General features: G+C 44.2%; 1 protein-coding gene across 3 annotated transcripts; it reads left to right on the top strand.

Annotated features, from left to right (window-relative positions):
- Positions 1 to 278: 278 nt before the first annotated feature.
- On the top strand, positions 279 to 9414 carry TMEM254 (transmembrane protein 254). 3 transcript variants are annotated; one of them, XM_069572453.1, is made up of 4 exons: positions 279 to 439; positions 1728 to 1831; positions 2011 to 2070; positions 7725 to 9414. In XM_069572453.1, exons 1-4 carry the CDS (start codon positions 335 to 337, stop codon positions 7843 to 7845), a joined length of 390 nt encoding a protein of 129 aa, XP_069428554.1. In that variant the 5' UTR covers positions 279 to 334; the 3' UTR covers positions 7846 to 9414. The 3 variants fall into 3 exon arrangements, with proteins under 3 accessions (XP_069428554.1, XP_069428556.1, XP_069428555.1); XM_069572454.1 differs by lacking the exon at positions 279 to 439 and adding an exon at positions 682 to 798; XM_069572455.1 differs by lacking the exon at positions 2011 to 2070 and having other exon boundaries at positions 280 to 439.
- The last annotated feature ends 5236 nt before the right edge of the window (positions 9415 to 14650 follow it).

Genomic DNA, 14650 nt, shown 5'->3' with positions numbered 1-14650 from the left:
TTGTTACTCAGCTATATACACCCCAATACAAAACAAAAAGTTAAAAAAAAAAACCTAGACCCACAGTTATCAGAAGCAGAACGCACCATCTATTCCAACACCATTATCTTAAGTTCCGGAAACTCAGAGAAGTGGGGGGGTGGGGGTGGGGGTGTCTCCCCTGCAAAATGATGACCAGCCCTCCAGGCCAGAGTGGGTGGGAACTGTTTCCAAGTTTCAAGCCCACAGACCCTCCTCCCTTAGGGGAGAGAAGGGAGGAGCTTTGGCCGTGGCCCCGCCCCTGCCTTGCCTTTATCTCCCCGCGCACCGCCAGTGGCCTGCCAGGCATCCCATAATGTGCGCTGCAGCGATGGGGAAGGCGACAGGAGATGAGGCCTACTTCCAGAGGAGCAGTCTGTTCTGCGTTACTGTCATCATCCTCTCTTTTGGCTATTACACGGTAAGGGCAGCGGGCCCCGAGGAAGGCTAGGCGAGGGCCTGGAGTGCTGCCTGGAGGTGCAAGATCCCACCTGGAGCCGTGGAGAGGTCGCAGGCGCAATCGCGGCTCTCGCGCGCTCTGAGCCAGGGGACTAGACTCGGGAAGAAAACACAGGCGCACTCGTCTGTCCGCGCCTTTGGCCTGTGTTGAGATCTTGAGAAACCAGCTGCCCACGCTTTCTCTCCCCACCCTATGACTAGGTGACTAGATCTTTCAAAATGGCGGCGAAGTCGGAGGCTGGTGGGGCTGCTGCCTCCTACTTCCGTGTAGCCAGACCCCTGCCCTCGCTGGTCACGGTCCTGGTGCTGGGATATTTCGGGGTAAGGTGTAGTACGGCGCGGCGTTTTGTTTTGGCCCGCCAGGCTCCCGTAGAGCCAGGGGCGCTGGGGAGGGGGGAGGAGGGAGGTCTTGCGCTTGCGCGGCTGGCGGTTGCCTAGGTAATTAGCGTAAGCGAAAGTTCGGTGGGCTTGTTAGGTTTTCGCTTGGAAATGTTCCTGCCTTTGCGTCTCCAAGGTTCGTAGGACTTATTCAGGTCTGAGTAGAACTGAGGAGAGAAGAAAGAGGCCAAGTTGACAATTCTAGGCCTGCCAAGTCAAGATAGGGCTTCCAAAGCAGAATGTCTGAGGCAGTTGGAATTGCTTGGAAAATGGGGATAAACCTAAAGGTTGGGTAGAATTTAAGTGGTAAGAAGGGATAGAGAGGATGTGCATATTATGCCATAGATGTAAAATCAAGAAGACAATCTCTACTGAGATAAGCAGCAACTTTTTTTTGAGAGACAGAATTCATTTAAAGAATACAGTGAAAGTCGTCGTGTCCGAGTCTTTGCGACTCCATGGACTGTATAGAATTCTTCAGGCCAGAATACTGGAGTGGGTAGCCTTTTCCTTCTCCAGGGGATCTTCCCAACCCAGGGACTGAACCCAGGTCTCCCGCATTGCAGGCAGATTCTTTACCAGCTGAGCCACAAGAAGATACCCAAAACAGTGGGTTGCAGACTACTAAATTATGGAATTCAGTAATCAGAAGTCAGCTAATCTGGGCACTAAGTCTGATAACCACATAGTTTCCTTAGCAGAAATCTTCCACTGAAATGGCTTTTAGAAAATAGAATTCGAGAATTGAAGCCTGTATGGCTTGGTTCAGAGTTGCTTTGGTCTGTTATTTGTTCTTGCAGAATCAGGATTATTTCATAGCCTTGGTTAAAAATACATTGAAGTGATCTAAAAGTACTCTGGTTCTCTTTCAGTGGGTGCTCTTCTGGCCTGAGAGTGTTCCTTATCAGAGCCTGGGACCCCTGGGCCCCTTCACTCAGTACCTGCTGAAGCATTATCACACCCTCATGCATGGTTGGTAAGTAGAGCTCCAGAAATGGGATGTGGACCCCACAGCTTCAGTCTCCCTGGAAGGCCCATGGTTGCCTTCCAAAAATGGTGCTCGTTCATAGTAAAGCACTCTTCTTTTGGAGGTTTTTCTGTTAGATCTCATCAGCAAAGGACCATCACCTTAAACTAGGCTGACTTTTGTTTCAGTTATTGGCTTGCCTGGATGATTCACGTGGGAGAGTCGTTGTATGCCATTGTATTGTGCAAGTAAGTGTTTTTAATCGATCTTTGTTGCTTTTCTCTTGGTATCTCACATAAGTTAAGAGTAGCCATATTTGAATAATTCATGTGCTTGTAGGCTGAGAACACTCTCAGGATAGAGTTGAAGTCCCACACCTAACACTGAGCCTCAACTCAGTACTCAGAGGGAGTACTCAGTAAATAGTTAATGAATGAATTCATTTCATTTGTATTAATGAGTCAATTAGTCATTTAATTTAGATAATTCATTTTCTTTTTTTCAAAAATATCCCTGTAGTCCCATCTAGAAGGAAAGATTAGCAGGCTACCTTCTAGTTTGAAAAAGAGCTGTACTGACCTAGCCCAATGATTCTCAACCCCCTAGTTTTGCAACTGAATCACTTGAGGAGCTTTCTTAAAATTCACTTGTTTGGTTTCCAGACCCAGAGATCCTAATCTGGTAGGCCTTGCTTCAGGCACAGGAATGTGGTTTGTTTTTTTTTTCAAGTTCTGTAGATGATTCTGGGGTGCAATGAAAGCTAAAGATCCTATGACTAGGCCGTACTCAGCAAATGCCAGTGTAAATAATAAATGTGAGAAAACTAGAAAAAGCTTCTCTTCACATTTAGACTTTATGTAAGCATACACAGAAAGTAAATGGTTATAGTAATGCCAGACTGCTTTACAACTGAGTGTTTTTTCTTTGGCTCAAGATTAGTTACCACCTCTGTTTTTGTGGTATTACTTCTAAAAGTGGAAAATAAGATACTTTATTATGTTTTAATAATAAAAATAATTAATATTTCTTGGGTGCACACTATGCCAGACAACTGCTAACTGACTTAAATATATTATGTTACTCCACCTTCTGTTTTATTAAACAAGCTGGACTTTCTAGGAGAGGAGCATAAAGCAGCTTTATGTTTTTACCTCTCTCCAATTCCCCGTGGATTATTGTCTGCCACTCACCCTAGACCTGGGTAAAATCTAAAGCAGGTCCACAGGTCGTTCAGTCACTATCTGATATTGTCAAGTCCAGTCAAGTTATAAAGTTATTAAAACTATGAACTTTTATCAAATTCAGTACATCTGTTCTTCAGCCAAGGCTCAGCAGGCCGCCATGGGGAAGGGTGGAATTGACGTCTTCACTCTCCTTCTGACTTTGTTTCCTGCTCACTAGCAGTAGTTGCTTGTAGCCCCTTGGGGTGCCGGAAGTACATGTAAAGAAAGCAGAGCATGATCTGCCTTGTGATCAGGCAACTGGGTGATGCTGTCGTTACATACCCATTGTTGCTTCTTTCTCTCCAGAGGGTCTCTGGTGGGTTTTTGAGAAACCGCTCATCAGCAGGGATCTGCCTTCCACAGTTGCCTTGATGGTTCCTTCAGCCTTAGTCAGCATGTCACTTGCAGTTTCCCCTTCGGGTTGATAATGTTTTCCTCTTATTTAGGTTTCTTCTGCCCTTTAGTTAGGCCTCTGGGGCGGGGTTGCTTTTAAGCCCATGCGCACCAGTGCCCTTCCGCAAGACCTGTAAGGCTCACAAGGACAGCTTCCTTATCCCTTCATTGGGATAAATCTGCAGGTGTGTGCCATTTCCTGCACAGCCATGGATCCTATCAGGCAGCTCTACTGGTATTTAAACTCGTGAGTCAGTTGTTAACCCTCCCCAAAATCACAGGGGACTCTTGTCAGGCTCTCTGAATGGTTCTTTTGAAGCTGTTTTTCAGGCTGACTTGCGATAGGAGGTGCCACAGCAGCAGCACCTCTTTCTGAAAGCCTCTTCACTTCTCAATGACAGCTCAGCTTGGAGGTGTGCAGTGCAGCCCTCCAAATTACAGTGTTGGAGTACATGACACCTATTGTGCAGTTGGCATATGAAGCCTCTAATGAAAACAAAAAGACTCGAATGGAACATCCAGCTCTCCAGTTCTTTGAGAGGAAGTGGGAGAACAGACATAGGTTAGGGCACTCTTCTCATGTTCCTGAAATCATTTATTTATGGACTAACATGTTGCAGTGTATCATTCAGTTCAGTTCAGTTCAGTTGCTCAGTTGTATCCGACTCTTTGCGACCCGATGAATCGCAGCACACCAGGCCTCCCTGTCCATCACCATCTCCTGGAGTTCACTCAGACTCACGTCCATCGAGTCAGTGATGCCATCCAGCCATCTCATCCTCTGCCGTCCCCTTCTCCTCCTGCCCCCAATCCCTCCCAGCATCAGAGTCTTTTCCACTGAGTCAACTCTTTGCATGAGGTGGCCAAAGTACTGGAGCTTCAGCTTCAGCATCATTCCTTCCAAAGAAATCTCCACTGTAAATCAGAGTGAATATTCCTTTCATGAATGAATAAATACATTTAAATGAAAGAATCACTAAATGTGTTGTTAGGCAGAATAAAGCAGTTTTCCTCCAATTAAATAAAAAATCATGAAGACATGCAGAACATTTGTAGCCCTCAACCCCAAATTCCACTGTCCAGCAATAGAAAGGAATTGATGAATTCTGTTTAACTAGACATAAGATTGGACTGGATGTTTGACTTTATAGCCACCATATATATATATATATATATATATATATATATATATATATATATATATATACACACTTACATATAGATACAAACTCTTCTATAATTTTTTTATTGTCATATATGCCTATTTTCCCATGTCTATCCATGTAAACTCATTCATTGGACTCATTCATTAGTGCATAATATTATATAGATGTGCCCTAATGTATTTAACAAATCTTCCTTCTGATGGACTTTTAAACTTCTAGCTTTTCTAAACTATTATAAATAATTCTGTGTGAATGAATTTCTTGTATGTCCTGGCTGGGATTCTTGGCTTCTGGAGGAGAGGAATTCAATCTGGGGCCAGTGATAAGGCTTGTTCACTCAGAGGCTTTATTTTTGTGTAATAAAGTTTTGTTAAAGTATAAAAGAGATAGAGAAAGCTTCTGATATAGACATCAGAAGGAGGCAGAAAAAGTGCCCCCCTGCTAGCCTTTAGCAGTAAGTTATATATCTATTAGCAAGCTGTTAATTAGAGAAAGGAGGTGTCTCAAAATTCAGAGTGGCACCAGGCCCTCACCCACAACACGCATTTTGGCATAACATTGGCACCAGGTGAGTCATCCCAGGCCATAAAACAATTGACATGAATCTTGAAGAAAGGCAGGTTTCCAAGTAAATATATAGTTTCATTAGTATAGATTAGGAGGACAATGTATGAGTAAAACATACAGGTTTGTTGAGCCCTTGTCAGTTATGGAACCAGATGCCATGATCTTAGTTTTATGAATGTTTCTGAATGTTGAGTTTTAAGCCAACTTTTTTATCTGGTCCCATCACTTCATGGCAGATAGGTGGGGAACCAGTGGAAACAGTGACAGACTTTATTTTGAGGGGCTCCAAAAATCACTGCAGATGGTGATTGCAGCCATGAAATTAAAAGATGCTTGCTCCTTGGAAGAAAAGCTATGACCAACCTAGACAGCATATTAAAAAGCAGAGACACTACTTTGCCAACAAAGGTCCATCTAGTCAAAACTATGGTTTTTCCAGTAGTCATGTATAGATGTGAGAGTTGGACTGTAAAGAAAGCTGAGCGCCAAAAAATTGATGCTTTTGAACTGTGGTTTTAGAGAAGACTCTTGAGAGTCCCTTGGACAGCCAGGAGATCTAGCCAGTCTATCTAAAGGAAATCAGTCCTGAATATTGGAAGGACTGATGTTGAAGCTGAAACTCCAATACTTTGACCACATGATGTGAAGAACTGACTCATTTGAAAAGACCCTGATGCTGGGAAAGATTGAAGGCAGGAGAAGGGACGACTGAGGATGAGATAGTTGGATGGCATCACCGACTCAATGGACATGAGTTTGAATAAACTCTGAGAGTTGGTGATGGACAAGGAGGCCTGGGGTGCAGCAGTCCATGGGGTCGCAAAGAGTTGGACATGACTGAGTGCACTATCAGTTCTGAGTCTTAAGCAGAACCTACTTGAAGACAGAGTCTAGGGTAAATACATCAGAGAAGGCGATGGCACCCCACTCCAGTACTCTTGCCTGGAAAATCCCATGGATGGAGGCGCCTGGTGGGCTGCAGTCCATGGGGTCGCCAAGAGTCGGACACGACTGAGCAACTTCACTTTCACTTTTCACTTTCACGCATTGGAGAAGGAAATGGCAACCCACTCCAGTGTTCTTGCCTGGAGAATCCCAGGGATGGGGGAGCCTGGTGGGCTGCCGTCTATGGGGTCGCACAGAGTTGGACACGACTGAAGCGACTTAGCAGCAGCAGAAGCAACAGGGTAAATACATAGTTCATTGACATAGCTTAAGACAAACATTTCCATCAGAAAAGCACATTGGTTAGCTCAAAAGTTTGAGAAAAGTTAAATTTAGGTGGAACCAGGTGTCATCATGGCAACACAAAATTTTAAGAGAAACCTCTTTTTAAATTTGTATAGAGAAGGGGAAAATATATAATACTAGTAGTTTGTTTCCTGGCCGTATAAGAGAGAGAAAAAATGCCTAACACTTGTAGCCTCTTTCCTCTGTTTGGAGACCCCTGGCCTTCCTGCCTGTTACCCTCTCAGTAACTCAGTTCATTGTCAACTTGAAGTGATAATAGTAGGCATCCTGGCCTTGTAAACTTTCAACACTCTGCCTCATCTTTTTTCTAGAGTTGTATGTTGTGTAGATCTTCTCTATCAGATTAAAGTTCTGTTCTCTAAGTTTTCTAAGAACTTGTATTAAGAGTGGATGTTGAAATTTATCAAATTCTTTTTCTGCATTTTTTTATGATCATACAATTTTTTTCCTTAAATCTGTTAGTATAGAAAATTATATTGTTTTTACATTTAAAAAAATATGAGACTTATTTATATAAAGATGAAACTGTAGCAAGTCAGTCACTTGCACTGGGCCATTTTCTTTTGACCTTGGTGTTAAGCAGTTTAGTTTGAATGGGTGTATAAACAGTATTTATTATTTCCATGTGCCAGACCCTTTACTAACCACTTTGTGTAACTTATCTCAAGGTGAGATAAATACTATTATTCCTGTTTTTTTAGATGAGAAAACTGAGAGTGAGTGAGTGACTGGCCCAAGGTCATGCTGGTAGTTGGCCAAGCTAGGATTTGTCTTTTGTAGCCTAGTTGCTAAATCATGTCCGACTCTGTGACTCCACAGACGGTAGCCTGCTAGGCTCCTCTGTCCAGGGGATTTTCCAGGCAAGAGTACTGGAGTGGGTTTCCATTTCCTTCTCCAGGGGATCTTCGCAACCCAGGACAGAACCTGGGTCTCCTGCACTGGCAGCACTGAGCCACCAGGAAAGCCCAGGCTAGGATTTACCTCTAATCTGTCTTCAAAACACTTGCTTTGAAGCCATCCCAGTGATTTCTAACCCTATATGCTCATCAAATCATGTGAGAAATAGTTTCATAATATCATCCCCTAGGCAGTAGCCAGACTTTCTCAGAGAGGAGTGTATCCTCCTAAATGCATAAGGAAAACTAAAGTAAATGAACTAACAATTCAAGTTAAGAAGTGGGAGGAAAGTGCAAAATAAACCCAATGAAAGTAGGTAGAAGTAATGCATTTTTAAAAAATGACTCCTGTGAAACCATAACACTAAGATTCTGGTGAATAGATTTTTCTCTTTTCTCTTTTTAGGTCTAAAGGCATCACGAATACTTGGACCCAACTGCTCTGGTTCCTACAGACGTTCCTTTTTGGGATGGCATCTCTCTATTATTTGATTGCTTTTAGACCAAAACGCCAAAAACAAACTTAAAGAAGATATCCAAAAAAACTGAATCACTTTATTGTACACTTGAAACTAATATAATATTTTTATAACCAACTGTACTTCAGTTTAAAAAAATTTTTTTAATAAATTAATTAATTAATTAAAAGAGAGAGAAAATATAGTATATAAAGTTCCTAGGGGGAGAAAAGAAGATATTCAAAAGCTTTCCCTATACTTTGATATTCAGCGTCATCTTTTCTGAGGGGTACTCTAGTTATTCATGATTCCCTCATCAGCTCTAGTTAAAGTTAAGTAGATAGTAGAAAAAGATTTTAGCTTTCTAATTACGCAGACTGATGTGTTTGGCAAAGCGCTCCCAGCTACCTTCCTGTGGTCCTTGGCTGCACTGACATTCTCCCTGTCACCTGCTTTAAGCCACATACTAAGTTTGAGATACCCTTGCTCACCCTTCTGATTAAAACACCTTACCCTTACCACCCTTACCCTTACCCTTACCATCTTATCAGCTCTCCTTTCCTCTAATTTTTTTCTACCCACTTGGGCCAAAATAGAGTGAGGCCTCCACAGCACATAATTCCACCCAGTTATTGGACACCTGTGAGGCAGGATCTTCTCTCAGGCTCCCATTTCACATTACAGAGAAAGATAAGGAAGACAGGCAAGTGCCTGGAATGGGGTGGGCTGAGCAGGGACACAGAGGACATGCCGGGAATCCAGAAGAGAGGATTGGAGAATGCCTGTTCTGCCCTCCCAGCCAGAAGCGGTATCCCCTTTCACTCGGGCCCTCCGACACAGTGCTCTGGAGTGTGCAGCTCTGACGGCCACTTTCAGGTCAGGACCGCAGTTTAGACAGCTTCGTTTTTAACCCTAACCCCTGTCCCATCACCTCACACAGTGTTTACTCTGATTTCACTTTGCACTAGTTCAGCAGCATTCCAATTTTTCTCTGAAAACTGCAGGACCTGTATAGTGTACACCTGTCTCAGAGAAAAGCACAGGACTGCCCTTGACTCCCGTCTTTCTGTGGGGCTCCTACAGTGTGGGAAACCTGTATCTTTCCACCCTTTCCTATTATTTATTAGTTTTCTCCAGACTCTGTAGATGTGCCCCTCCTGTTCTGACTCACTCAGCCATTCCTGTTCTAGAGAGTCTAGCTCATGGTTCTCCAGCTAATGACTACCCCTCTCATTCACCTGGCTATCTCTTATGACTGTTAACTGGTTGGGGCAGAAGGGTTATTGACTGTCGCTTCTAGGAGATTGTAGGGTTCCTTTCCTGAAGGTCCCCCTGCTTGCAGGTTCACTAGGAACTAGACCTTGTTTTTTTTCCATGACACAGTATGTCATGTTATTTTTTTTAAACTAATATTGGTGAGAAACAGATCCCTCTCCCTGCTCCCCCCAAAAAAGAGGCTCCAGGTAAAACCACAGCCATGAAAGATGGTAGACTATGAATTGGTTTTGGTGGAGAGTGACTTCTGCACAAAATTCTGGGTCTTTCCCACTGCTTCTTTTGTGATTGAGGGGTTATTAATGGTTTCAAGGATAATATGGCAGATTACTGAATAAAATGTGAATTATATCTCCAATTAAATGCTTTTCTGTTATGTCAGTTTTTTATTCACTGCCATACATTGGATACTTCTTTCTCCAACTGACTCTATTCTGGAACTATTTGTAACAGGGTTTTGTTTGTTTTTCCACTGAAAACAAAATGCAGGGGATTTCCCTGGCCATCCAGTGGCTAAGACTCTACACTCTCAATGGGCCTCCTCTATGCAGGGGGCCCAGGTTCGATCCCTGGTCAGGGAACTAGATCCTACATGCCACAACTAACATCCTTGCTTATGTTTCAAGAGCTGCGTATAGTCCACATAACTCCTCCACATATACCAAGTCGTGGGTGGATATGAGCATTTCCTTTCACTGCAGGATTGGCCTCCTTTTGTTTCTATTACATTTCACTCCGTTTGATCCAGTCTATGCAGCAAGTAAACAGAGTACTGTTTTTAAAGGCAGAAAGTATAAAACATGTAATCTTATTTGGGGTATTATCGTGGCTTAGAGCAAAACACATAGCAAACGGTGTGGGTAGTTGATTTTTTGGACCCATAAGCCGCATCCTATGGGGTGAAGTAACACAGAAGCCAGACTAACTGGACTTCATGTTCCTTCCCTCTCCCACAGCCCAGGAGTTTAGGAGTAAGTCTGTGAAGCAAACAATAAACATAGAGACATCTTGGACTTGTGTTGCAGTCACAGTGGTCATATGGGAGAAACGCCTATGTGGGTTTGGATGAGAAAAGGCCAAGCACGTTGGAAACAAACGTGGAGGGCAAATAGACTAAAACCCCAGAAATACCCACAGCAAGTAGAGTTTGGAAGAACAAAACAGAAAGGGCCAATAGAAGGAACAAAAACAACTTGTTACCAAAATCGTGGCTCCGTATCCACCAATGCCAAAAAGAAATACGGAGAAAGAGTTTGGAGGAAATAGGAAAGAGCAGCTTTATTATTTTTGCCAGGACAAAGGGAAGCACAGCAGGCTAGCACCTCAAGAACTGTGCCCTATCCTTCTCAGGAAGAGGGAGAGGTTTTATATCCTCTGAATGAATAAATGAAGTTGCTCAGTCATGTCCGACTCTTTGCAGCCCCATGGACTGTAGCCTACCAGGCTCTGTCCATGGGATTTTCCAGGCAAGAATACTGGAGTGGGTTGCCATGTCCTTCTCCAGGGGATCTTCCCAACCCAGGGATCGAACCTGGGTCTCCTGCATTGCAGGCAGATGCTTTACCCTCTAAGCCACCAGAAAAGTCCTTTATATCTTTTAGAAGGTCTGTTTTTTTCTCTCGCGAAGTTTCAGAATGGCCACAGCTGGCATCAGACAATTCAGCAACCAGGACTGGTCTCCATGAATTTATCAGCTTTTTTTCTTAAATGCAGAATGCTAGAAGAGAGTGTTGGAGAAGGAAATGACAACCCATTCCAGTATTCTTGCCTGGAGAATCTCAGGGAGAGAGGAGCCTGGTGGGCTGCCATCTATGGGGTCGCACAGAGTCGGACACGACTGAAGCGACTTAGCAGCAGCTGGTTTACAATGGGAGAAGGGAATGGCAATCCACTCCAGTATTCTTGCCTGGAGAATTCCACGGACAAAGAAGCCTGGGGGGTGGGGGTGGGGAGTGGGCTACAGTCCGTGGGGTCGCAAAGAGTCGGACACAACTGAATGACTAACACACACACAGGAGTATGGCGGGGGTGGGGGGGGGGTGGTGGGAGTATGCTAGGTGCAGAGTGTAATCTGTATGGAGTCAGAGAGAGTAATAAGCTCTGTGAAGAACAAGTCCAGTTACAATCGTTTGTTACTAGTAACAGCTAAAGGATAATGAAGATTGTTTAACTCTTGTAGGCTTGTTTGGCTGGTATGTGCCAAGGGCTGTTTACTCATTTCTGGTTTTGCTGCAACAACCTCACAACTTAAAAGCAGGCCACATTTATAAACTAACACTGTTACCTACATTCAACGTGTTTATGACTCCATGCAATCCAAGTCCAAACATATTTTATAAGCCATGGTTTTAAAACAAATCTTGAGGTTATATTCCAGATGTGTAAAGAAGTTCTTTAGCAAAACAACTTACCATCTGCGGGCCTGTATGTATTTACATGAAGGGCATGAAAGCACCAAAGAGACACTGGAGAACTTGCCTTTGAGGTTAGAGTACAGAACGCAATCACACCATGAGAATTAGCCAGGGCCCTTGCTGGGACCTTGTTAATTAAAGCTCTTAGTTAAACAATTTGGCTTATAAAAAATATATAGATATTTTTCCTTCCCTTCTTTACAAACAAAAAAATCTAGTGCAGTCAATATATGAATCTATGAGACCCTTCTCTCTGCAAGGCTCCTGGTCCACACTGAATTGGAAATAATAGTTCCTTTTTCTGTCAGGGTTAGACAACGAGAGTGTGTACTTATCATTTCACGTTTCTCTTTATTTATGATTTACACAGTGGACACTTAAAAATCTTATCCAAAATATTGCATTTGTAATTCTATCAACAAACATTTTAAGATGGCTCTTAAGCTTTCTGAATAGGTTTGAGTTATACTGGTTACGCCTCCTCCCAGGTGGCTCAGATAGTAAAGTGTCTGCCTAAAAGGCAGGAGACCGGAATTCAATCCCATGGTCAGGAAGATCCCCTGGAGAAGGAAATGGCAACCCACTCCAGTATTCTTCCCTGGAGAATCCCATGGACAGAGGAGCCTGGTGGGCTACAGTCCATGGGGTCGCAAAGAACCGGACACGACTGAGTGACTTCATTCATTCATTCATACTGGTTACCTCATTTCTGTTTATAGTAAGGCATAAGGTTGGATTAGGGAAAATACTTTGGCATGCTAAAACTATTCAGAGAAATATTCATGAAGAATTTTTACTTTTTCCTTTTACCAACACAATGCACTAGATGTCTGTAGTAAATAAAAATTACTCAATATAAATTGTCGCTAAAATCAAAGTTTTGACATTGCTGTAAATGAAAGAGAGGAATGACATTTATAATATAAAGTAGGAAAGTGTTCCCTGAACCTGGAGCATGGAGGGACCACGCTCAAAACTTTAGTCATCCGAATTCACTTAAAAAAACTTCTCAAACAAGAATAACTGAAATGCCACGCCTGGTTAGTGTGTTTATGTCAGTATAAAATACTGTATATTTCTTGTGCTGTGCAGTATATCTGTGTAGCTTATCTGCTGCTGCTGCTGCTGCTGCTGCTGCTGCTGCTAAATCACTTCAGTCATGTCCAACTCTGTGTGACCCCATAGATGGCAGCCCACCAGGCTCCGCCGTCCCTGGGATTCTCCAGGCAAGAACACTGGAGTGGGTTGCCATTTCCTTCTCCAATGCACGAAAGTGAAAAGTGAGAGGGAAGTTGCTCAGTCGTACCTTCTTAAACCCCTATACCATCTTGCCCCTCCCCTTTTCCCTCTCCCCACTGGTGACCACTGGTGGTTTGTTACATTCATAGCATTTTTAGCTCTGCAGTGGTGTTCTTTGACCATTGTCAGGACTCCAAGTACTGTTTACACTGAGTGCTGGGCTCCCAGTGAAGGTATTTAGCTATGTTTATTATTGACACATGGAGAAGGAAATGGCAACCCACTCCAGTACTCTTGCCTGGAGAATCCCATGGAGGGAGGAACCTGGTAGGCTACAGTCCATGGGGTCTAAGCATTTAGATATATTTTTATATCTAAAATCACCATGCATACTAATGCTACATTCAGCACACTATTAATTGTTAGGGACCAAACGACGGTCTCTAGGACCCGAGTCATGTTTACCAGAAAGAGACAGGATATGCGCTCATCCTGCCTGGCCAATCATAACTCCAGCTACTCCTGTAACTGAGACAAAGAACTGCCTGTATATAAGCCGCCATACTCTGTTCAGGGCTCTTGTCGGATTCCCTTGTGTGGGACGAGACTTGGGCCCTAGCGCGCTAGGAATAAACAAACTCCCTTCTTGCGTTTGCATTACTGTGGTGGACTTGCTCTCTCGGTCGGTTCGGAGATACGGGCTCGGAGCATAACATTTGGGGGCTCGTCAGGGATCTCTGTCCCGCTGGGGAGGACAACTCTCCTGGTAGAAAGGAGTAACCTCATTAGGAGATAAGAGCTCTGAGCACCGGTGCTAACGTTGCAGAAGCCCAGATTAAGTCCGGGGCCCAGTATTGTACTGGGGAGGCATCTGGGTGTAAAGTGCAGAGGCAAGTCCAGCGTAAGGCCGGGGCCTGGTTTCGTGCTAGGGAGGTGGCTGGCTCTGTGAACATCCTGCAGGTAAGATTGAGTGCATTGTCGGTGGCCACCTTGCGTTTGTTATCTGTTTGTCTATTTGTGGTGTCTGCGTTGCTCTTTGTGTGCTCTGTTGGCTCCCAGTGTACTTTTCTGTGATCATGGGACAAACAACTTCTACTCCTTTATCTCTTATGATTAACCACTTCTCTGATTTCAAGTCTAGAGCTCAGAATCTTTTGTTACTGGTAAAGAAGAGCAAACTGGTGACTTTCTGTTCCTCCGAGTGGCCCACCTTCGACGTCGGATGGCCACAAGAGGGAACCTTCAATCCCCAAATTATCCAGGCAGTTAAAGAGAGGGTGCTTACTCCTAGTCCTGCCAGGCACCCAGATCAGACTCCCTACATTCTGGTCTGGCAGGATCTGGTGAGAAACCCGCCGGAATGGCTTAAACCCTTTGTTCTCGCTCCTACTAAACCTCCCCGTCCCTCTTCCCCAACTCCAACCTCACCAAGCCCACAGGTGCTAGTCATGAAGGCTTCCGAAGAAAAAGAAGGAAAAAAAGGACGAGAATCGACCAAAGCCAGCCTTCCAGGAATCTTCTCTATATCCTAATCTGATAGATCTGGAGACCGAATTGTTCCCACCCCCGTATGCGGATCCACATCCGCCCTTGCTTCCACAGGTTCCACAGGTTTCATCGGGAGAAGCCAGGAGGAGAACCGAGCCTTCAGCTCATCCCAGAGAAGGGGGCCCCGCCCAGGGAACTCGGGGAAGAACAAGAGAAATGGCCAGCCTAGCGGAAGAAGACCCAGAAGTCCCCTCCTCCACCCTTCACGCATTTCCGGTCTGGGCGGGGCCAGCCAGAGAGGGTGGAGAGCGGACATATCAGTATTGGCCCTTCTCCACTAGTGATTTGTACAATTGGAAAACCCAGACTCCCTCCTTCTCTGAAAAACCGCAGGGTCTTATTGATCTTTTAGAGTCTATCCTTTTTACTCACAATCCCACTTGGGATGATTGTCAGCA

This window comes from Ovis canadensis, chromosome 25 (genome assembly GCF_042477335.2).
Source record: "Ovis canadensis isolate MfBH-ARS-UI-01 breed Bighorn chromosome 25, ARS-UI_OviCan_v2, whole genome shotgun sequence".
Classification (NCBI taxonomy): domain Eukaryota; kingdom Metazoa; phylum Chordata; class Mammalia; order Artiodactyla; family Bovidae; genus Ovis; species Ovis canadensis.
This window is presented reverse-complemented; position numbering and strand designations above follow the sequence as displayed.